General features: G+C 37.3%; 1 protein-coding gene across 1 annotated transcript in view; it reads left to right on the forward strand.

Annotated features, from left to right (window-relative positions):
• Positions 1-25,115, forward strand: part of LOC113525966 (inactive dipeptidyl peptidase 10) — a 56,909-nt gene that overhangs the window by 21,381 nt on the left and 10,413 nt on the right. Inside the window, exons 4-17 of the mRNA XM_026912668.3 lie at positions 5,027-5,121; positions 5,376-5,450; positions 5,983-6,035; positions 6,391-6,472; positions 9,506-9,626; positions 12,175-12,329; positions 16,009-16,106; positions 16,242-16,365; positions 16,501-16,539; positions 16,638-16,745; positions 17,103-17,194; positions 20,071-20,118; positions 20,270-20,391; positions 24,044-24,091. Coding sequence (XP_026768469.3) covers positions 5,027-5,121; positions 5,376-5,450; positions 5,983-6,035; positions 6,391-6,472; positions 9,506-9,626; positions 12,175-12,329; positions 16,009-16,106; positions 16,242-16,365; positions 16,501-16,539; positions 16,638-16,745; positions 17,103-17,194; positions 20,071-20,118; positions 20,270-20,391; positions 24,044-24,091 — 1,260 coding nt within the window. The remainder of the gene's footprint in view (positions 1-5,026; positions 5,122-5,375; positions 5,451-5,982; positions 6,036-6,390; positions 6,473-9,505; positions 9,627-12,174; positions 12,330-16,008; positions 16,107-16,241; positions 16,366-16,500; positions 16,540-16,637; positions 16,746-17,102; positions 17,195-20,070; positions 20,119-20,269; positions 20,392-24,043; positions 24,092-25,115) is intronic.

A 25,115-nucleotide genomic window follows, 5' to 3' on the forward strand; every position in this document is an offset into this window, starting at 1 on the left:
GATGTGAGTGTCTATATTATTGGTATTTTCCTTCAGTTGATGTGATCACATGTTAAGTGTGTTAATTGTATTTATTTAGTGCAATTTTAGTGATACAGGAGCATTTACACTCATTTTCACCTATAATTAGTTTGCATTCTGCATGAAAAACTTTGCATGTTATGTAAAGACTTTAGCATACAAGACTAAACACATAGTTTAAACATGTAGCAACATGCAAGTACATACAAATGCTTCTGTGTGTGCATTAATATGGAGTGGGAGGATATTATCCATCAAAACAAAAGAATGATTTGTTTCTGTCATGGCCAATCAAAATACTTCATTCTGTTTTTTTAAATCATTATCAATCAGTAATATGTTTCAGAAGTCCCTCAGAGAGAGGAACCACTTAATGAGGACAAAGCACAGAGTCACTTTCAGAAAATGCACTCACACATACACACACACACACACACACACACACACAACATGATGGCATTTGTCCTGTTAGAAAAACTGTTTCTCCATGAGTGTGTGAAGGATATGTCACGTGGAGGAGGCTATAGAACTCGTTCTTTCCTGATTTTTAACAAAAGGATGAAGATCATGGACAACATGACTTCCTGCTTCTCAAAACAAAGAACACTTAGTCATACTCTCATTCAAGATGCATATAGAGTAACGCTGTATAGATATGTAAACAATGGAACATTATTAAAAAATAATACAATTATTTACAATATCATGTAAAGTAATGATACACTTAGGAACAAAAGTTTGTGTACACCTGTCCATCACAACTATATGTGCATTTTGAACATCCCATTCCATTTAGTTCCCCGTTTGCTTTTATAATAATCTCCACTCTTCTGGGAAGGATTTCCAATAGATTTTGTAGCGTGACTGGGGGGATTTGCTCATTCAGCCACAGGAGCATTAGTGAGGTTGGGCAGTGATGTCGGGCAAGAAGACATGGCGCACAGTTGGCGTTCAAGTTCATCCCAAAGGTGTTCAGTGGGGTTGAAGTCAGGGCTCTGTGCAGGCCACTCGAGTTCCACTCCAACCTTGGCAAATCATGTTCTCAAGGACCTTGCTTTGTGCAGAGTGGCACAGTCATGCTGGAACAGGTTTGGGTTCCTTAGTTCCAGTGAAGGGAAATTGTAATGCTACAGCATACAAAGACGTTCTATACAATTGTGTTCTTCCAGCTTTGTGGCAACAATTTGGGCAACGCCCACATGTAGGGGTAATGGTCAGGTGTCCACAAACCTTTGGCCATATAGTGTATACATGAAGACAAATTCTAAGTACATCGTAAGTATCCTAAATCCTCTGTGTCCACAATCTTGCCATTGAAAAAGGGAAAACACACAAAAAACATTTTGTGTGATACATTTTCTCCTACACTATGAAACATTTCTGAAAAGAAATATAGTCTTTCATGAAATTGCACAATTCCAATTTATCCCAATGAACAGAAGAAAGGAATTACAGGTCACCTTGGGGAAGAAAATGAGCTGCAGAATGTCACAGCCGGAGGGACAGTGAGTGACCCAGATTCACCTCACCGATCCTAGATTATATATTTATTTCCCTCTTTTCTAGGGTTTATTTTGTTTTGTATGTGTGTTAGCAAAAATATAGTGATATATGTATGCACATATTTTTTTTTTAAAGTATCTGTTCTATTTATGTTTGCTAATTGCTTGGGTGATCTGTTGCATCCAGGCCAATAAAGCACTGCTGAACTGAATAACTCTACAGCTCGGCTAAAGTGTTAGTGTACTTTAAGTATTAGGATTTACCTAATACTTTGTTTTTCAGTCTCTCAGGCTATCACACACTGCAATAATCCATTCTGTCCACCTCTCTTCAAAATATTAACTTTTTCTTCCTCAAGTTATTGAGGAAAATTTAAAATTTTTTTGTTCTGTACATTTATTAAAGAGGTTTTTGTGACAAAATTTATTTTATGAAATGGGAATTGAGATAATTCAGCTCTGTGACCAGGACAAATATCCACATATATCCAACCAAAATCAGGACTTCAAGTCTCAAGGAATCATGTCTCTGCTTGTTTCTTGTACTGGCATTCATGTGGTTTAGGGATGCGGCTTTGTGAGTTTCAAAACAGCTAGCACAACTGATTCCTATTAAACGTCAGAAACTATATGCATTATACAGTATTTCACAAAATAATACAATAAAAAAGCCTATTTGTGTGATTACAAATAGGCTTAAAATATCTTCTTCTAAAAACATCTTTTAATATATATGTATTTTAAAACATTAAAATATCAAAACAAAATTGTCTTAATTCATTTGGCTGGAAATTGGGCTAGATGGATAATAAACTTGCTAAGTCTGGATTTATAGCATATAGCACTTCAGTCACATCCATCACACTGACGGCTTTTGTATCCAGACATCATATTAACCCTTTGAAACACAATGGCCCATCTAAGAAACCAGCTTTTCTTTTCTCATTTCCCAATTTACATTAGTATTTAAAGAGGGAAGCAGACCAGGGCAGTGATGTGAACCGAAGTAATCAGCGCTAAGAGTAGTGTCACTTGCAGACATTTGTGAAGTGGTGACATGGAGTTCACTGTGTACCTTTGCCAGATATATAGACTTTCTTAGATTTTTCATTGCAACACATGGTCCTCCCCCTCAACAGAACACAGTATTAACACACTGGGTGATTCTTATCCTCAAAAGAGTACAGTATCAGCACTTCGAATGATTCTCATCCTCAAGGTTAAGTATGTAACCATGGCTCTGCGACTGACTGGAGAACCATCCGAGCCAGCTGGGTCAGTCAGGTTACCAAGAGGACGAGCAAGATATAGAGGGGACATTTTTTTTAAGTCACCTCACATAGAGTCACTTTCAAGTGATGATGACTTAGCTATTGGCAATCAGCAAGGAAACAAGCAAACAGGATAACTCCATCAGTTCCATGGAGTTCCCTGGAGGTCCTTGAGGTTCTCCAGTTCCTTGGAGAACCACAGTTATGTACGTAATTTTGCATTTTGTTCATTTGCTACTCTGTAATTTTGGCTGCTAATTTATTAGTTTTTTGCTCACTGTAGTACAGTACAGTACAATTAGGCACCAAAAACGTTTACCTAAAACAGCGAAGGAACCTTGTCTGGCTAATGTTTCCATTTTCCATTTCATCCATTACAGTATTTAGCCAACCTATTTTTTTAGTAATGATATAATAAATGGCTTCAACAACTTTAAACTGGAGGTAAAGCTATAAGCAATGCTAGGTAATATTAGCCTAGATATGTAACTAACATTACCTAGCAAGCACCTTGCAACTCTGCTCCCAGTGAGCTAATGTGTATTGCTATGTGATTTTGTACAGTGTAGTGGTCTCCTCCCACACCCACTGATAAATTGCAAGTGACATGAGCATCAGTTGCGTGCTAGCGTGAACACAGAATAATGTTTCAGTTTTTTTTTTTCCATCGCTCCAATGCTGCTGTTCTGCTGTGTCTCTCTTCCAGTCTCTCCACTGCTGTTATTCTGTTACATGTTGCTAGTGTGAATGCAGAATAATGCTGTTGTTCTGCTTTGGGTTTTTTTTCCCCTTCACTCCACTGCTGCCATTCTGCAGTGTCTCTCCTCCAGTCTCTCTAATGTTGCTGTTCTGTTTTGTTTCCTCTAGTCTATCTGTTCCTGCTTTCTTTTGTCTCCTCTAGTCTCTCTTTTGCTGATTTGTTTTGTCACCTCTAGTCTCTCTGTTGTTATTTAATTATCTTCTTCAATCTCTGTAATGCTACTATTTTGTTATGTCTCATCCAGTCTCTATAACACTTTCTGTTGTCTCCTCTGGTCTCTCTAAAGCTGTTATCCTTTCTCTTTCAGTCTATCTAAGGCTATTATGTGTCTTTTTTAGTCTGAGAGTACTTTTGTGTTGTGTGTCCTTCTTCTCTGACTCTGTAATACATGAATCTCCATGCATCTATCATGGTTCTGTTGTATAGGTCTCCGTCTCTCTGAGTTTCTGTAATACATGTCTCTCCTAGTTTCTCTAATGTGCTGCTGTCTGGGTCTCTTTCCATTTTGTCATTCTAGTGTAGTCTTTCCACACTGCCTTGCTTTCTCAAAGGCTTACGTGTCTCTTTTTAAGTAACTTTGTTGGTGCTGTGTTCTCTTTCACTGTCCTCCTAATGCTTGTCTATCTCATCCTGCTTTGTGGAGTCAGTCATTCACTGACAAGATTGTCATTTTTGGTTCCTCACTCTGCCCTCCACGCTACTGGCTGCTTTCATGTGTCAGCCAGGCTTTGTACAGGCTCTGCAGAAATCTCATTAAACGCAGCCTGAGTACAGAGTCACTTCTCAGACCTGATTCTCCACGCTACTCAAAATCCCAGTACTCTGGCTCTCTCTCTCACTCTTAATCACACACAAACACACACACAAACTCTCTCTCTCTCTCTCTCTCTGTTTTATTTCACTATCTTTATGGGTTATTTCTATTTACTCTAGCAGAATAATGATGTGTCTAACCAAAAAGCAGAGTTTTGCCTATTTAATTTGAAAAGAAATATGTACAGATTTATATTTTAATTACTTTTTATTCATGGGATTGAACCAAATGTTCCCACAAGGTCAAATTTGGCATGTAATTGTTTATGTAGACATTTGCCAAGACAAAAAGAAATAAAAACAAGCCCACACATATGCACACTTGCATAGTTAGATACACTCTCGTATCTGTAAATACAAGTGCACACACACACGCACACACACAAACTCACATTGATGGTTGAAAAACTGCAGCATCTTGCACTCAGCCCCTCAGCCTGGTTAATATTGTAGTGCACAGAGTTAAGGTGAGTGTCAGTGTGATGGGCAAAGAGCTGCTGGATGTCTGGATGTCTTCTATGTGGTTTGATTTGTAAAATCACTACTGTCAAAGAGCAAGAGCAAGAAGAGCATTGTCAACAGAACATTGTCACTTTCAGAACAAGCAGTCTGAATGTGATGGCCCTCTTCTCCCTCTCCCTGTCTCACATGTCCTCTAGCGGTGGAGATCATCTATCGGAGCAGAGATGGGAACGTAATGAAAACAAATATCCAGAACAATCAGACTGAGGTTCTGATGAAAAACACTACATTTGTGAGTAATTCTCACTATCATTCCTGAACACAGCTCTTAGAGCCTGTGACAGTGTTTTCATCTGTTTCATAAAGTATTAATAGCTATTGCCTTTAGGGCAGGTTGATATTTCTTACTTATTATTATTTCTTCTTATTATTCTGACTTTGCATAATATCAGTGATACCTGGTCATAATCCAATGTCTTAATCAGTTTTTCCCATGACAATGCATGTGTAATATATTAACATATTGTCATTTGTATTTTTGTACAGGTAACATTTAAAGCTTCCAAAGTTGCAGTCTCACCAGATCTCAACTATGTTCTCCTAACATACGATATCAAAAAGGTCAGAGGTTCTTACCTTGCAAACTACATTGTTTTTCCTCCCTTGTTTCAAATACAGCATACAAGCCATAATAACATTTAAATGTGATATTTGCTGTTACATATGATAGATTTTTAGGAACTGAATACAGCACAACTACACTCAAATGTGAATTTAAGGTTGAGTGATACTGTAGTCCAGATTGCAGGCACTGATATGGAGTCTATCCAGTTTTACAGATCAATAAAGTTTATGACTGGTTGTGTGCACTGGAACATGCACACACACACACACACACACACACACATTCAGATGCATTAGCGATGTCATGTTGTGGTCAGTGGTTTGGATGTTGCTGTGTATAAACTATAGTAGGATGCACATGACTGCCAATTGATGGTTTTGTTTAATTATTCTATCCCTACACTTGATACATATTTTTCAGGAATGCATTATTTCAAACTGAGAAAAATCATTTTTAAACCATTCATATCATATGAGATATGTAAATCTCACATAGTTACAGATGACAGTTCTGATTTTCCTCTTTTAGGTGTATCGATACTCCTTTTTGGCATCTTACCTAATCTACAATTTGCATACAAGGTACTGAGGCACATCAAACTATTTATAAATAGGGAAGTGGCATATTTTTATATTTTACTGAGGACCAAATGTACCCACAAGGATAGGAATTTCTGACAGTTCTGACCTTCTGGAGACATTTGACATTCCCAATAAGGAAAACTCCTTTAATACAAAACCTGCTGCTTTTATTTGAAAAAAAAAGAAAGAAAAAAAAGAAAAAGAGCCAAAAGTTTTACTTTTGATAACTAAGGTTAAAATTAGGATTAGATGTAGGTGTAGCATAGCATTAATTAGCTGAATTAATAAGTATGTCAGTGGAAGGTCCTCACAAGCCTAGTAAGACAAACGTGTGTATGTGTGTGTGTGTTTGTAGAGAAGTACATGAGTTGAACCCACCTGAGGTGTCGGATTCGGTGCTGCAGTTTGCCTCATGGGGAGTTCAGGGGCAACAGCTGGTGAGTTATTACACACTGCTCATCATCACGCAGTCCAACAGAGCAGCACAGCAGAACACACTGAAACCTCATGTAACATTACACACCACCATGCAGCCATGCAGAGCAAACAACAACAGCTAACACATCGCCCACGGCACTGTGCACCCTTTAATTATCTTGGGAATCAGAAATACAGGGAGAAAGTAAAGATATGCTCACGTGTGCAATTAGTAGCATGTTGGAGGGAGCTGTCTTGTCCAATCTATGAAGTGGTTATTTATTTATTTATTTATCCTGGTTAATCAGAATCTCTACATCTGTGAGCATAAGCATGGAGACTATTATTACTGCAAAATAATAAATATATATATATTTTTAAATACTACAAATTTCTCAGGCAACCTGTACTAACATACGGAAGTTACATAATATCACTATTATTACCTTTTTATTGCCACTATTATTATTATTATTATTATTATTATTATTATTATTATTAGGATGCGCTTGCAGGGAAATTGATTAAGAAGTCACTGACAAATGTATCTGTGTTCCTAATTTTTATGCTTTTGCAGTTTAATCTATTGCATTAGAAGACTATCAGACCTCCAGAAACAAGCAGTACTTCACACGCACAAACACACACACATACACACAGAAAGCGAGAGGAAGAGAATGAGAGTGAGGGAGATTAGATATTCATGAACATTTGCATATCTTAGGCATATGCAGACTTCTTGAACGCTCTGATGTATTAGTGTTTTATACCATCACTGCTATTTATCAGTGTTTGGGTAAGATGAGATAAAAGTATTAGCGCCAGTCAGTAATGTGGGATGTATATTTTCTGTGACACCTCTGCTGCAGTAAATTCTGTGTAGGCTTTAGAGCAGTGAAATTTGTGTATCTCTCTCTCCAAATAGTTGAGTATTGAGTAATTCCAGAGACACTGCAGGCAACCTGTGCTTCAGGGCTTACATACAAATGTACAATCAACACAGCCCCGAATTAGATTCGCATAATTACCATCCATTATTACAGCGTGCTTGCAGAGACAGTAATTAAGTAAGTAATGACATATGTACGTGCATGGCTCATGTATCTGTAGACTAATCTATCTCCTACTCAGTCCTCTAGCACTTTTAGTAAAAGGGTTTAATCTGGAACCCTTAAGCATTATTTGGTTTGTCTCTCCAGGGAAACCCTTAATAGTTCTATGTAGATGTCTAAAATAGTGTTTCCCTATCAGAAAGGGCCCCCATTAAAACTCCTATAGGAAGAGAAGAAATATATCCATCTATCCAAAGAATCACTGAGGTAATGTTTTTTTTTTTTAGATAGTGCAGGACTTGGCTTTTCTATATGATCAGTCAGTTCCTGCTCTGGCTCCACCTTTTGCACTTCCTTTAACTTTGTAATTAATGTCTCCCAGTGAGGTCTGTTTGAAGTGCTCATGACTTTACCATACTGCATACTTCCTGCACAGTGAAAACCTGGAGCGAGCAGCATTGACTTGTTGACTTATACGGTTCTGAGCTTGTAACTGGAAGGTTATGCGTTTAAATCCTAAAAATGACCAAATCACCAGACAGTGACTGTTGGACCCTTGATCAGGGCCATTAAATCTGCAGAGCTCTAGGCATGGATTGTATCCTGTATCAATTGGATAAAATTGACTGCCACATGAATAAATGTAAATGTATGCATAGTTACTACTACATGTAACTCTAATATGATTTATACTTGAACTCGCTGCTTAAGCTGGGTGACGTTTTTGCTCTACTACTTTCTTTCACTGACTTCCATTTTATATAACAGCAACCTTTTGTGGAGTAGGATTGCACTATGAACCTTTCTTGCATTAAATAGCTGCTGCTGTTACTCAGAACTATTTGCCCTAATAAACTGCTGATAGAGTTACCTGAAGGAATTATAGAAAGAGTGATTATAAAGTGAGTGGTTATAGCATGGGTGATTATAGAGAGAATGGTTATACACCGGACGAATATAGAGTGGGCGATTATCCAGTGGGTGGTCTTAGAGAGGGAAAAACGGGAAAAGGAAAATGGTCTGGTGATTAAAGGTAAGTGGATGATTATCGAGAGGGAAAACTGACTGCCAGTTAGGAAATGTGTGTGGCTATATTTATAAGGTTAAATAATACTCATTATCTGATGCATTTCCATTATAACTTTTTGCAAGGATTCTCAAACCTTTTGAGCAAATACCAATGGATATTAGGAATTTCCTGTAACCCAAACTCTTGATCATGCTACATTTATTATTCAGACACTACTGTAGACACTCTACAGTCAACAGATGATCCATAGACTGTCAACAACCTGTCAGATGACTGCCATCAACCAGATTGTCAACTAATTCTAAACACTATGTTAACAGTTAATGGTTGTTGATGTTTAGTAGATAATGTATACATACTCTACAGACTATCATCTTGTCTCTTTTGCTTTCTCTTTATTTGTAAGGTCCAGTTTATAGCTATTGATGTTTAGTGGACCATACCTAGACTACCAAATTCTCCTCCCACATGTACACAGTTTCAAATTCAGTACATGTGGACTGCATTGATATATTTCATAGCATGTTGAAAGCTAAATAAACATCATGATATGTTGTTGAAAATCAGTTAATAGGCTGGTTCATGACAGTCTCTAGATGGTTTGTCGAGTGTCTATCCAAAGTGGACTATCAAAATAAAGTATTACCAAAGCTTTTTCCAACATTTTCCAACTGTTTCTTGGTTCTTAGTTTCTGATTTTGTGCATTTTTTGTGTACACATTAATTCTACCTACTTATTTCTTGACATCTAGCGTCCCATTAAAAGTACCCCGAGTTCCTCCAACAAACTTGTCTTACATTATTTCTGTAGCGGTCTATAAGACCTGCAGAAATCAGAGAGAGAAAGATTCATCAGATGAAGATTGTCTTGTTGACAATTTGAACACACCGTTGAACACATCGTGACACCTTTGGCATTTTGACATGTATAACTGCATCAGTGTATGTGTGTCTCTGTGTCTGTCTCTCAGATTTATATCTTTGAAAATAACATCTACTACAAGCCAGATGTAAAAAGCAGCTCTCTCAGATTGACATCATCAGGACAAGAGGGATTAGTGTTCAATGGGATTCCTGACTGGTTGTACGAGGGTAAAAAAACAAACACATAAACATGCATATATCAAAACAGCCTGATATCACAGATACTTATGTGTGTACTTATTTGACAAAGTAACTTGTTCCATTTCTAAACATGTCAAATTTCAGTACTCATTTAAAGCTCAATGTTCCATTATAGAGGGCAGCTTTATCTGTGTTACCATAGTAACAAACATCACTTAGCTTGGTCTTTCAAGCAGACCTACATAAGGATTAGGATAGACTTAGTATATATTAAAGATTTTATGTAAAAATTTGAATATGCTTACATATATGGGGAACATACAGTATTTGATACAGATATATTTGCATTTTATTATATACATAAATATATTTATTAGGTGATGATCATCTTAAGTATGTTCTGTTTATCTGGCTAGATGTAATAATAAAATAAATAAGCTTCTAAATCAAAAAACATTTTTTTGATATGAAGTTTCATGTCAAATTTTCACTCTAAACTGAAATAAATATGTTTAAAGTGTTCGTTGGTGAACGCCGTGCTGGTGGACAGATTGCACTCCAGCAGTGCTGCAATATGGTGCTGTTTGCAGCCGTGATCTATATTTTTCATTATCAAGGGCAATTCTCTCTATTTAACTATAATTACCTGAACTGCTTATGATTGCACTGATTCAGCTGTGAAGCAGTAGTGCACATGTAATGTCAATTAGGTTAATAAGGCCATGTTTGTGGTTGTATGTGGAAGAAGTCTCTTAGTGTGGTCCATAATGGCTATGATCTTGCAAAGAGATCTCAAAAGGGGGAGAAAGTAACACTGTTCAAAGTCTATATATGTATATAACATTAAAACCACCTGCCTAATATTGTGTAGGTCCCCTTTGTGTTGCCGTTGAGGCATGGACTCCACACGACCTCTGAAGGTGTGCCATGTTATCTGGCACCAAGACATTAGCAGCAGATCATTTAAATCCTGTAAGTTGCAAAATGGGGCCTCCATGGATCAGATCATGCTCCATGGATCATGCTTGATTGGACTGAGATCTGGGGAATTTGGAGGCCAAGACGCACTTTGAACTCTTTGTCATGTTCCTCAAACCATTCCTGAACATTTTTTGCAGTGTGGCGCATTATCCTGGTGAAAGAGGCCACTACTATTAGGGAATACTGTTGCCATGAAGGGGTGTACTTGGTCTGCAGCAATGTTTATGTAGGTGGTATGTGTCAAAGTAACATCCACATGAATGCCAGGACCTAAGGTTTCCCAAGAGAACATTGCCCAGAACATCACTCTGCCTCTGCTTGCTTGTCTTCTTCCCATACTGCATCCTGGTGCCATCTCTTCTCCAGGTAAGTGACGCACACACACCCAGCCGCCCACATGATGTAAAAGAAAACGTCTTCAGACCAGGTTACCTTCTTCCACTGCTCCATTGATCCTTTTTCATTGCTCCATGGTCCAGTTCTGCCATTGTAGGCATTAGTACCACTGTAGGCACTTTTGGTGGTGGACAGGTTTCAGCATGGGCACTCTTGCTATGCAACCCCATCCGCAGCAAGCTGCGATGCACTGTGTGTTCTGACACCTTTCTATCAGTACAGTTCTGTGGGATCGGACCAGACGGGCTAGCCTCCGCTCCCCATGCACACCAGTGAACCTTGGGCGCCCATGACCCTGTCGCTGGTTCACCAGTTGTCCTTCTTTGGATCACTTTTGGTAGGTACTAACCACTGTATACTGGGAACACCCCGCAAGACCTGCCGTTTTGGAGATGCTCTGACCCAGTTGTCTAGCCTTCATGATTTGGCCCTTGTCAAAGTCACTCAGATTCTTACGCTTGCCCATTTTTCCTGCTTCCAACACATCAACTTTGAGAACTGACTGTTCACATGCTGCCTAATATATTCCGCCCCTTGACAGGTGAGATATATAATATTATAAAATATAATATAATGAGATAATATGAGATAATCAATGTTATTCACTTCACTTCAGTAGTTTTAATATTATGGCTGATCTGTATCTATCTATCTATATATATATATATATATATATATATATATATATATATATATAGATTACAAACTGATTTGAGCATTCAAGCTAAATGAACAAGTAAATATCTTACCTTTTAAGCAAGCTAAAAAAAAAAAGCCAACCCTTCTCTCTCTCTTCTGACTGGCTATGCCCGTCACCATGTAGCCAAACTTCTTTCAGCTTGGGCAGGATGACAGTTGGCATATTTGAGCTGGTGTATGACATATATGTACCGGCGTATGTACTACTTATATATGTAATATCTTGCCAGTTCAGACCTGACGCTCCTGACACAGTCCTGACTGTGTTAGAATAGCTCACAACTGTCCAGGACCCTCATATTATAGAGTATTTAATTCTTCCCTGCCTCATTGATTACTATGCACTGCAGTTATTGTATGTATACATAAGTAGAGCTTTAAGTATAATGCAATTTTTTTAATCATGTGTAGTAAACATTGAATGTGGACTGTTCAAATGGAATGGGGTGGAATCTAATTCAGGTGTTTGTGGTTTACTTTGTTTTGGCTTGGCTGTTAGAGGAGGTGCTGCACTCACCGGTAGCTCATTGGTGGTCTTCATCTGGATCCAGCCTTGCATTCCTCACCATCAACGACACTCTCGTACCAAACATGCTGCTGCCACGCTTTACTGGCGCTCTCTACCCACAAGGAACACACTACCCCTACCCAAAGGTACACAACTAATACATTCATGTACACTCCAAGTAAGTGGCTAATATCTAATTATTTTCAGGTATTTTGTAATATGTTTCAAAACCTAGGCAGATATATGCAGTAATCAAACCAGGGTGGCATGTTGGCACAGCAGATGCTGTTGCTGTCTCATAGCTCCAGGTCCTGGGATTTGATCCTGAGCTGTCTGTGCTTCTCCTCCCACCCAGGCCTCTAAGTGTGATGGTCATATGGTCCATAAACTCAAAGACATAACCATCACCATAATTGTAACATATAGAAAAATAAAAATTTAATACATATACTTTCTATCTCTCCCTCTCTTTTTTTTATTACTGCTGTCATCTGACAGTTACATTCAGTCCTGAGGCTATTCTTCATGTGTGTGTGTGTGTGTGTGTGTGTGTAGATGCTGTAGAGCAGAAGATTATAGAGAGCTTTGTATCTGAGGTACAAATTAGGTATTTATTTGAACTTTTACAACTACAACGGTACATTTTCCAGGCTCTTTCCACTTGTCATTTTGAGCATGTTTGTACTAAATTGGGTGTTGCGTCATCCCAAGTGTGTCATTCCTCTTGTTGTCTCAGGGGTTTTCTCCTTGACACTATCTCTGGCTTGCTCATTAGGAATAAACTTAAAATTTTAATTCAAATCTTATATCCAAATTTCTTTAAACCTGCTTTGTGACAATGTTGATTGTTAGAGGCACTATATAAATGAATAATAATAGAATATTATGCAGTTTGGGACACAGCTTGTTCGGCAGCTGTGCTACATGTTGCTTGGCCACATTCAACTGCTGAACTGAAAAAACTTCACTAGGATTTCTCAGTGCTAATGCAACTCATTGTAGTGTAAATATCACCAAAGTACAAGCAAGCAAACCAACCGATTTGAGCGTTCAAGCTAATTTTTAAGAAATGATTTATTCCATTTAATGGTCTTTAAGCATTGTGCACATCCACACATACTGACACATAAACTCATACACTTTCTCACTAAACTTCCTCACAAAGCTCCCAGGAGTAGGAGGTTAATAATGTACATCCTTCATCATTCAGCTGAGTAAAACTCCTGTTTTATTCATACAGCTGCAGACTACATGTACTTGAATAGCTTGGCTGACCCATAAAGGCACATTTGCATACTCAGAGTGTTTTCATATTTCATGTTTAGTTTGGACAGCCAGATGGGATTAATTCAGAGTAAATATGCTTTTAATCCAAGGGCACAGGAATCAATTAAAGCAATCATAATTATGTCAAACACACACACGCACACACATGTACATATACATACATATACATAAATAGTTTCTATCGATATACTGTAGGTGTATATGTATTATCTTTTTTGTAGAAAAACCTTGCTAGAATAATTTTGCAGTATTTTTTGCAAATACAGTGGATGTGAGTCTGTAAAGAATACAGCAGCTCATCTTTCTTAGAGACAGCAGCATGCGTAACGACAGCACTGCAGACTAACATGACTACAAAAACATCATTACGCACACACACAAACACACACACACACATTACACATGAAGAATAGCCTCAGGACTGAATGTAACTGTCAGAAGACAGCAGTAATAAAAAGAGAGAGGGAGCTATAGGAAGTATATATATTAAATTTTTATGTTTCTAGATGTTACAATTATAGTGATGGTTACATGTTTGAGTTTATGGACCATATGACCATCAGAGCACTTCAAGTCACATCAAATGAGATTAGCAAACTTCCCATCCCTCATTATGAGATGCGGCATATAACTGAGTCCTGCACCACTCTACTTAAGACAGGTAATCAGTATGCACACCATCCCCAACTATGATTGAATTTTTTTGCTGTTTCACTACCACAGCTAACTACCATTTCAATTATTCAGAGACCTCAGTAAAGGGCACAGCTTACTGTCTGCCACATTTTCCCCCGCTTTCGTCTCTCTGTTCCTATTAGCGCTTGCTGTGAAGTCTGTGGAAGGTCTGACAGGATTTGGCTGAGAGTCCAAGCCTCAGCTGCTGCATTACTGCATTCATATGCATATTATCTACACAGTACCTAACTAATTATATGAACTGTTGCCAGACTGCAGAACACCTGTAGGGGATAAGTAGAGTAATCTGTGATACTTAGAGGCTTACATTGTATGAGTGTGTTAGGACTGTCAGAATGAATTTCACTGCTATTTAAATTTTTTTCATTTGATGGATGGAACATGCATTTAAAGTCGAGAAATCCAAATTGGAATATAATCCCATGAACGCCTTTAGAAACATTTTCTAAACATTGTGGCCAAATGACTTTTGGTGCTTGGTTTAGAAAAAGTGTCTTTACTATATCTATATTATGATGTACACTATATGTATAATGTATGCTATATATTTCACATATTATTTAAATTTATTTAAATTATGCACACATTTTCTAATTCAGTATAAAAAAGATAACAACAAATGTAGCCTAAATTGATATAACCAGCAAGCAGTAAACAAGTTCCATTAGGCTCTCACTAGAGTTATCATTCTTCTCTGACTGAATCTCCACTTGTGTTCTGTTGGAAATCTAGAATATATTTTATACATTATGAAGGAATAACACACAACTGACCATGCTATTATATGAAAAGAATACATGCTGGTGTGGTGTGACAAGGTGTTACAACTCCAAAGTGTATTATTCTTATATAACAACATGATTTGCCAGTAATTATAAGTTTCACAAGTAATTTATGAATGAATGACACATCCTGCTTTTTAACTGTTTATTGTAACATTTAATGTTGTGTAACATCCATGAGACAAGTTAGTTCCTGTTATCACTTACTTTCTACCAGCTATAATAAAGCCATGTACTCATCAGCCTCTCTTTTATTCTCTCTTGATGTTCATAAGACAAAAAAATGCAGGTTGTTATGTGAGTGAGAAACGAGAAAGCACAAACTCTCCTGTCTCAGGAGACTTGACTTTTACAATGTGCTGACACACCCGAGACTCCCGAAATGTTCCATAAATGTTACATAAACAGAAAACTTCTCCACAGCAAAGATTACATGCTTTTCTTTGTGAAACAAAAACACATTTTTAATCCATTTATTATTAGGAGCATCTGCCATAAAAATCCTTGTGAATGAGCTGTTATTATAGGAACGATAATGTATTAGAACTAGTGCATTAATATAAAGCTATTTATCTATTTCCTGGTTTATGTTACAGCCGGGAGGCATGCTGTTATAGAAAATTAATGCACACCTTCGAGAATTCAACTGTGCTGTTGTATAAGCATATATATTGTCTAGGAAGCCATTTGTCAGTGGCAGAAAAATGTTATAGGTTCATTAATATTTAAATTTGAATACTAAATCTTTTAAGTAATTAGTTATATCTTGGTGGGGATGAAATGTTCCCACAAGGATAGGAACATCTGACAGTTTTGATCTTGTGGGCATATTTGGCTGGTTCCCACATGAAAAACTGCTATTTATTTTTACAAAATCTAAAAGCAGCTTTTATTTAGAAAACTGAAATAGCCAAAACCTTACTGAGGGAAAGGTTAGCATGAATTAGCATAGCATTAATTATCTACATTAATAATTATGTTACAGGAAAGTCCTCATAAGGGTAGTAAAACAAATATGTGTGTGTGTGTGTGTGTGTGTGTGTGTGTGTGTGTGTGTCAGACTGGCCAAATAAACCCTACAGTGAAGCTGAATGTGGTCACTCTGAATGGCTCATCTCCCACCATCGAGCTTCTGCCTCCTAGTAGCCTGGAAAAAAGGTACCATATACAGGGAGCAAAAGAATATAAACTGCCTTATAATTTCTGATAATGGCTAATTGTGCTGAAATAAGTGCCATGTTGAAATAAGTGCTATTCATAAACATGTTTGTGTTCTTGGTATTTAATTGATAGCGAGTACTACATAAGCATGGTGCGGTGGGTGACCGAGGAACGTGTGGCTGTGCGCTGGCTCAACAGAGCTCAGAACACATCCATCCTCACGCTCTGTTACACACACACCGGAGAGTGTGAACGGGTGAGTGGTGTCTGACATGGCTTCACACACTTAGATGATTGCTCTTCCTGACCAATGCACATGCAAATATGCATACACATACTACATATGGACAAGTGCTTTTCTTGTCTTTTATTTGGGATGTTCTCACTATAGAAGCATGTGATGACATCAGACAAGTGGATTGACTGCCAGGTAATCAAATGATCACAGCTTTTTTTTTCAGACTTAGCTTCCCCAATATTCAGTTTATTAGGTGGAGTTATTCTTGTTCTTCTGTGTGAGTGGTGCAGAATGAGGAGCCTGTGTTCTCTAAAGATGGAGCAAAGTTCTTTATTACTTTACCCATAAAGCATGGCAGCCAGGGGTCTTTCCGCCACCTCACCATGATGTCAGAACAGGTACAGAGTTAACTCTTTTTCGATTTATTACTCATTTCAGTGTTTATTGGATTACCTCAACAAAAATGTTCACAGGTAAACTGACAACAGGTGGATGAAAGATAGAAGCCTGCTCTCTTATAGTTCTCCACATCATATTCCCTTCCACAGCAAAGTGCATTCTGTGTATTCTTGGGTTCATTGATTAGACATGGTGCATTGTGGGTTTTCATAAGTGCACTGGATATTCTCTACTCCCTTTTATATGTGAATATAAAATGACAAATCTCCCAAAATAGTGCACCATGTGTGGTTTCAGACATACAGTGAATCTATATTTGTTTGACCTCTGTTCTCTGCTCTCTCTCTGATCCTCAGAGTACTGATGGAGAGGTCAATGTACGACACCTGACATCTGGCAACTGGGAAGTCACTAAGATGCTAGCCTATGATGAGAGCCTGAACGCTGTGTGAGTCTCATATAGACATGTACAGTGGATATAAAAAGTCTACACATCGCTATTAAAATTGTACCTTTTAGCAATGTAAAAAAAAAAATAAATGAAACCAAGATAGATCATGTCAGATCTTTTTCTACCTTTAATGTGTTATTGCAACCAAGTTTCAAAATTCAAGTGAAAAACAAATCAAAGCATTTTACTAAAAAACGAAAAAGAAAAAAATACATAAACCTGATATCATAAGCATGCATATGTGACTGAATTACCCAATCACATTTAATCTCATGTTCAAAAGTAATTATCATGCACCTGTCGTCAATGAGGTGATTCTGATGAACCCAAAATAATGATCAGCTGTTTCTGTAGGATCTTCTTGACATTCCTGCAGGAATATCTGGCAAATACTGGTTAGACCCTTTTTCAAAAAAATAAATAAATAAATCTGCCTAAATCACCCCAAACCATGTGGCAAAATGCTCTATGGTCTGATGAGACCAGTGTAGAACTTTTTGGGCATAATACTAAAAGATATGTTTGGCACAGAAACAAGATAGCTTATCACCCAAAGAATACCGTACCCATAGTGAAGCATGGTAGTGGCAGCATCATGCTATGAGGCTGCTTCTTTTCAGCTGAGTCTGGGGCTTCACTCAAGATAGAGGGAATAGCTTCAAATACCAATCTAAAATTTCACCTTCCAGCACGATAGCGACTCAAAGCACAAACCCAAGTTAACAAAAGAATGGCTTCAGAAGAAGGTCAGCATTTTGGAATGGCCCAGTCAGAGCCCAGATCTAAATCCTATTGAAATGACATGAAGAGGACTGTGCACAGGAAATCCCCTTGCAATTTGATAGAGCTGGAGCATTTTTGCAAGGAAGAGTGGAATAAAATTTCACGCCACTCTACTGTATTATAATAAAATATAAGATGTAAATCACCTCCAAATGTGAGATGTAAAATATAAGATGTAAATCACCTCCAAATCACCAGAGGTCTTGAATGTAATTGAATATAAATCATAATCCTGATTTCTGTTGCTCTCTAGGCTATTTGTCATTCTCAGTGCAGGGTGTCTCTGTTTATGTTTACAAACTTTCTACTCAAAATACCAATTTAAGAGAAAAAACATTTTTGTGTCCGATTAGGGTTTCCCCCCCCCCCCCCCCCCCAAAATCAGCTGCATCATGCATCAGTCCAGAACTGCATAAATTTTGTACATCACAAGGATATTGCTGTATTTTCTTAAAAAATAATATTTTCTATAATTGTGTTCACCAATATAAAATACTTTAGACCCGAATGTTAACAATTTTTGTTTATAAACATTTGGAAGAGATTGTTTTTTTCTCCATTTCAGGAAGAAGGTTTTATGCTTTTTTTATTCATCGTGTTCTTACCATTGAGGTTTTAATATAAGTGATAGTTAGAAATAAAAACTCTCAAAATTCACATGACATTCAATTCTATATTAAAATATCTTAAGAATCTTGAGGTTTGTATGTAATTCATGCATGCAAGGGGTAACATAGTATTAGTTAAGGGTCTGTGCACACTTGTGCAACCATTTACTAAGTTTTTCCTTTTTCATTTTTTTTCCCCATAAAATGTTTCTGTTTGTTTTCACTTGAATGTTGTTGGTTGCTGTAACACATTAAAGGTGGAAAAAGATCTGATATGATTTACATTGGTTTCATTTTTAAATCACAAAAACCTGCAGTTTTAACAGAGGTGTGTAGACTTTTTATATCCACTATATATTATTTTTCTCTCTAATACATTTTCTGTTTATCTTCATAGAATAATGATGGAATATTCTGGCTTTATGTGTGGATGGGTGTGTATGAGTATCTATAACACAAACACAGACAACCACCCTTTCTGTTCTTTACACACTCATAGACAAGAGAGGGGTTTCTGTACATCTGCTTTAATGAAAAATATTTATTTTCTAAATTAAAAAACTGGAAATAAAAATGAAATGCATTTGACTAAAAGGCCATAGTATAACAAAAACTATTTTAATGTATGCTGATAAAGATAGAAATAATGGAAAATAGTGGAAAAATAATGATCAAAACTAATATTCTGAAAAAAATTGTGGCAATATTAAATACTTATTTCATCTTTTCTAAGATTATTTCTGTTTGCTGGCACTATACACTATATGGCCAAAAGTATGTAGACACTTTAACAGTATACCCATATGTGCTTTTTATACATCCCATTCCAGATTTAGTCCTCCTTTGCTGTTATAATATCCTCCACACTTCTGGGAAGGCTTTCCACAAGCACATTAGTGAGATCAGACCCTGATGTTGGGTGAGGAGGTCTGGGGTGCAGTCAGCGTTCCAGTTCATCCCAATGGTGTTCACTAGGGTTGAGGTTAGGGCTCTTTGCAGGACACTCGAGTTCTTCCACATCAACCTTAGCAAACCATGTCTTCATGGAGCTCCCTTTGTGCACAGGGGCATTGTCGTGCTGGAACATGTTTGGACCCCTTAGTTCCAGTGAAGGGAAATTGTACTTTTATAGCATACAAAGACATTCTACACAATTGTGTGCTTCCAAATTTGTGGCAACAGTTTGGGGAAGAACCACATATGGGTGTGATGGTCAGGTGTCCACAAACCTTTGGCCATATAGTGTATGTCATCAAGTTATTCTCCAGTCAGAATAAAAGTTGCATAACAGTATTTGATGAAAGTGCACAATAATTCCAATTTTCTGTTGTCAGCACTGGGTTTTCTCAAGATGTTATAGGTTCTAGGTTATCTGTGTTTTAAAGCACTAGGTTTTCTCTACACATGAAAAACATTTGGATGGATAAATCTGTATCAGTAATTTGCTGATGGCCTCAATGTCAATGTCTTGTTTCTATGTAGGTATTATATCAGCACAGAGGATGGAGTCTCACAAAGACATCTATATAGGTGAGTTGTGGAGAATTCACCTCTACTGCACGTGATTAGTAAGGGCTCTACTACAGTGATCACGTTTTGACAGACCTACTCTACCGTTTGAACATTTGAACAGCGTGTAGTTGCATAAGGATCGGTCTAATCTTTTAACTTGTGTGTCTAGGGTGAGGACAGTGGATCTGTTTCATCGCGAGTGTTTGACATGTTCCCTGTTCAAACCTCACTGCTCATATTATGATGCTATGCTGAGTCCGGATATAAAATCAGTACTGCTGCACTGTGCAGGTTCACACCTCTTCATCAACATATCATACACATCTCACTTTTTTAACTGGGAAAATAAGATGTAAATAAGATATAAATTAAAACTTGTTAATTTTGAACTTCATTAAGAAGCTTCTAAACTTAGCAGTAAATCAGCACACTGCTGCTTCAAGTTAGATGAAAATTAGATCAAGTTACAAGTGTTTTAACCCCCTTTATTCGATGTGTATGAATAAACCTCCTTGAAATTCCAAGTTGTTTTATTTCAGTGTTCAGAGATTCATATTTTAAGGAGTGTTCATAATTCATATTTTTTAGTGTTCACAAATTCATATTCAATCATTCAGTTTTCAGATATTCAAAAAACTGTATTTAGGTTGCTCAGATTTGACCAGTCAAGCTAGATTGCTTTTCCCAATCCCTTAGTATCCCAGATGCTTAACTTGTATTTTTGTCAAAGTGAATTCTGCAAACTGAATTTGACTGGTTGAATATCTGAAAACTGAATTATTGAATCTGAATTTCTGAACACTGACAAAATCTATTTGACGATAGAGCCTTGATTTTCTACACTGTACCTTTTCTACACTGAATTTTAAGGAGGTTAATTCAGAAAAATAAATACAGATGTATGCTTTCTACATTATATTTTATTTTATCTTTCTATATATTTTGTCTCTTTTTAGCCTTCCATAACACTTTGCCTGAAGCTTTTTAGTATACAGGTGTGATCAGTCCCACACAACTACTTTGGTATCAAATAATAATGAATTATTTCTTCTGAAAAAGAAGTTCCATCAGTGAAGGGGTATAAAAAGTCACACCCCTGTTAAAATGGCAGGTTTTTGTGATGTAAAACAATGAAACTAAGTTAAACCATGTCAGAACCTTTTTGCACCTTTACTATGAAATTGCAGCACATAAAAATAAAGTGACAAACAACCAGAAATGGTTTAGGGGGAAAAAGGGGGGAAAAAATTCCAATAACCAGTTTGCATAAGTGTGCACACCCTTTTATAATTGGAAATGTGGTAGTGTTCAGAATCAACCAATCACATCCAATCACATCCAATACTAATAAGTATACACCTTCCATCAATTAAAGTGACTAATTAACTTCAAATAAAGTACAGCCTGACATTTTCCTGTCATCTTCTTGGTAACTTCTAACTGGAAAAGCCATGAGTAGCAAAGAGCTTACAAAGTAAGTACAGGATCTCATGGTTGAAAAAATGTCAGGAGAGGGCTACAAAAAAATTCCAAGGCACTGAATATACCATGGAACACTGTAATGACAATAATCAACAAGTGGAGAAAATATTGCACAACAGTGACATTACTAAGAACAGGATGTCTCTCTAAAATTGCCAGGAAGCCTACAGCAACATTAAAAGAATTGCAGCAATTTTTGGCAAGTACATGTGACAGCAATCTCCCGAAATCTTCATAGGTCTAGGCTAGGGGGTGGGGTGACAAGATGGAAGCCTTTTTAACCAAAAAAAACATCCAATCTAACAAATCCATGTGGAATAATGTGTTATGGTCAGATGAGACCAAAGTTACTGAAGATACTGCGTTTGGTGAAAAAGAAAAAAAAGAAAAAAACCAGCACATTGCCAAAAGAACACCGTCCCCTCAGTGAAGCATGCAGGTGGCAGCATCATACTTCGGGGCTCTTTTTATTCAGATAGGACTGGGGCTTTAATCAGAGTGGAGGGAATAATGAATAGCTCCAAATACCAGTCAATTTTGACACAAAACCTAAAGGCTTCTGGTAAGACACTGAAGTCGAAGAGTAATTTCACCTTTCAGTAAGATAACGAACCAAAGCACACCCCCAAATCAACAAAGGAATGGCATCACAGGCATCACCTGTGTTGTAACCTGAAGAGGGCTGTGCACAGGAGATGCCCAGCCAATTTGACATTTAGAAATATGGCGAAATATTGCTCAAGATGTGCCAAACTGAATGACTCTTACCCAAAAAGACTGAATGCTGTGATCAAATCTAAAGGTGCTTCAACTAAGTATTAGTTTAGCAGTGTGCACACTTATGCAGCCACGTTATTGTACATTTTTTACTTTTCATTTTTTCCCCTAAAATGATTCTTATTGTTTTTTTACTTTAATTTATAGGTTGCAATTCCACAGTAAAGGTAGAAAAGGTTCTGACATTATTTATCCTGGTTAATTTTTTTTTACATCACAAAAACGTGCCATTTTTACAGGGGTGTGTAGACTTTTTATATCCACTAGGAACACCTGTACACCTGCACATTCAGGCAGTTATCTAATCAGCCAATCATGTGGCAGCAGCATAATGCAAAAAATCATGCAGATACAGGGCAAGAGTTTCAGGTAATGTTCACGTCAAACATCAGAATGAAAAAAATGTGATCTCTGTGACTCTGATTGTGGCATGGATTTTGGTACCAGATGGGCTGGTTTGAGTATTTCAGAAAGTGCTGATCTCCTAGGATGTTTGCACACAACAGTCTGTAGAGTTTACGCAGAATGGTGTGAAAAATAGAAAACATTGAGGGACAGTTCTGTGGGTGGAAACCCCTTGTTGATAAGAGAGATCTGGGGAAAATGGCCAGGTTGGTTCAAACTGCCAGAAAGGATATAGTAACCCATATTTACATTTATGGCTTTTGGCAGACACCCTTATCCAGAGGGACTCACAATTATCTCATTTACTGAGTAATTGAGGGTTAAGGGCCCAGCAGTGACAACTTAGCAGCACTGAGATTTGAACTCATAACTTTCTGATCAGAAAGCCAGCATCTTAACCACTAAGCTAGCACTTTCATATATAAACGAAAATAAAATCACCTGGTCTTTTTCCAGTCTTCAGCGGTCCAGTTTGGGTGAGTCTGTTCCCATGATAGCCTCAGATTCCTGTTCTTGGCTGACAGAAGTGGAATCTGATGTGGTCTTCTGCTGTTGTAGCCCATCCACCTCAAGGTTTGATGTGTGTTCTGAGATGCTTTTCAGGGTTGCAAAGAGTGCTTATTTGAGTTACTATAGACTGTCAGTTACTACCAGTCTGGCCATTTTCCTCTGATCTCTCTCATTAACAAGGAGTTTCAGCCTACAGACCCTCTGCTGTTTTTTTATTTTTTGCACCATTCTGTCTACACTCTAGAGAGTGTTGTGTGTGAAAATTCCAGGAGATCAGCAGTTTCTGAAATACTCAAACCAGCCCATCTGGCACCAACAACCATGCCACAGTTAAAGTCACAGAGATCACAATTGTTTCCCATCCTGATGGTTGATGTGAACATTAACTAAAGCTCTTGACCTGTATCTGCACAGTTTTATGCATTGCACTGCTTCTGTTTCACAGAAATGTTTGTTGACCAAACAACGTCCCTTAGACTTTCATTATCGTAAGTGTGTTTCATGTAAACAAGCTTTCTCTTGTTTCCTCAGTAAAGGGAAAAGTGTTGAAGTAAATAGAGATAAAGTTAGAAAACACTGAAGTACTCCTTTAATTTAATCAGACTTGAAGCAGCACATTGTAGTGATTTACTGCTAATTTTCAGTAAATTAGCACGGTTGAGAAGCATAGCTGTGTCGACATAATTAATTATACATGAACTAACATAAATACCTAAAGTGATTTATTTTGCTGAGAGGGTTAAAGTGTTCAAGTTTTGTCTTTCCTCAGGGCCTGGTATTCCCCAAACTACTGTGCACCAGCTTGCCAATATAAGCAGTGAGTATTAAACACACCCACACACAGTCACTAAGAATAAAATGATTTAAACCATAATTACAACCCTAATTAAAGAACACTTTCTGTCTTTTCATTGATTTTTTTTTTTTTTTGTCTTTTTCGCCTGTCTTCTACTTCACTGGGCTTATTGCCAGTAATGTTAGAATTAAATGAAATTATTACATGCCTTGCAAATGATCAGATAATTACTGGCTTGATTTTCAGACTGATAATTACTGCACTTGATTTTTACCTAACAATGAATAAAATAGCTGGGGAACATTCTGACCTTCTCTAATGCATAGGCACAGTACTGTCTGGTGAGAACAATAGTCACATTTCAGGCCTATGGCAATGTATTCCTGGAAACCTATTTTGGTTCACAGAATGTATGCTGGTTTAACTTTGCAAATTAACCACTGAAACAAAGTTCATCTGAAAACAAGTGAGAATGCACCATTCATTTGGTATGCAGTGGTGTACACAACATGCCAATTGCACAGTCACTCTGTTCAACATGTCAACATTGCACAGTTTGCCATTTAGTTTATCCTGCTGCTGCTCATTGTGTATTGTGCAGCTGTAAATTATTGTGCTGTTACAAAGTGTATTGTGTTGCATTGCGGTTGTCTTATATGTAGCTTGTACTTTGTTATCTTGTATGTATCAACAGATGTATATGTGCGCCAGTTTAATAAACACAGCCGTAAATGCAGTCAGTCTGCCTAAAGATGCCTAAAATCTTGCTAGCTGCGTGTGATTTTTTTCATGATTTGACTGAGTTTTTGGAGAGTTACATGTCATAACAAAATAGATATAAATGTAATCAATTCAGTTTGTATATGAATTGTCAAATTGGCGGCTGTCAAATTGTTCACAATGCCCCTGTGCCTTCACATTGTTATTAAAACTTACACTTAAACACTTATTAAAACTTACACTTTAACACTTATTAAAACTTACACTTAAACACTTAAACTTAAACTTAGCATCAGTTCTATTGCATATTGCATACTCCATATAA

Source organism: Pangasianodon hypophthalmus, chromosome 5 (genome assembly GCF_027358585.1).
Source record: "Pangasianodon hypophthalmus isolate fPanHyp1 chromosome 5, fPanHyp1.pri, whole genome shotgun sequence".
Lineage (NCBI taxonomy): Eukaryota > Metazoa > Chordata > Actinopteri > Siluriformes > Pangasiidae > Pangasianodon > Pangasianodon hypophthalmus.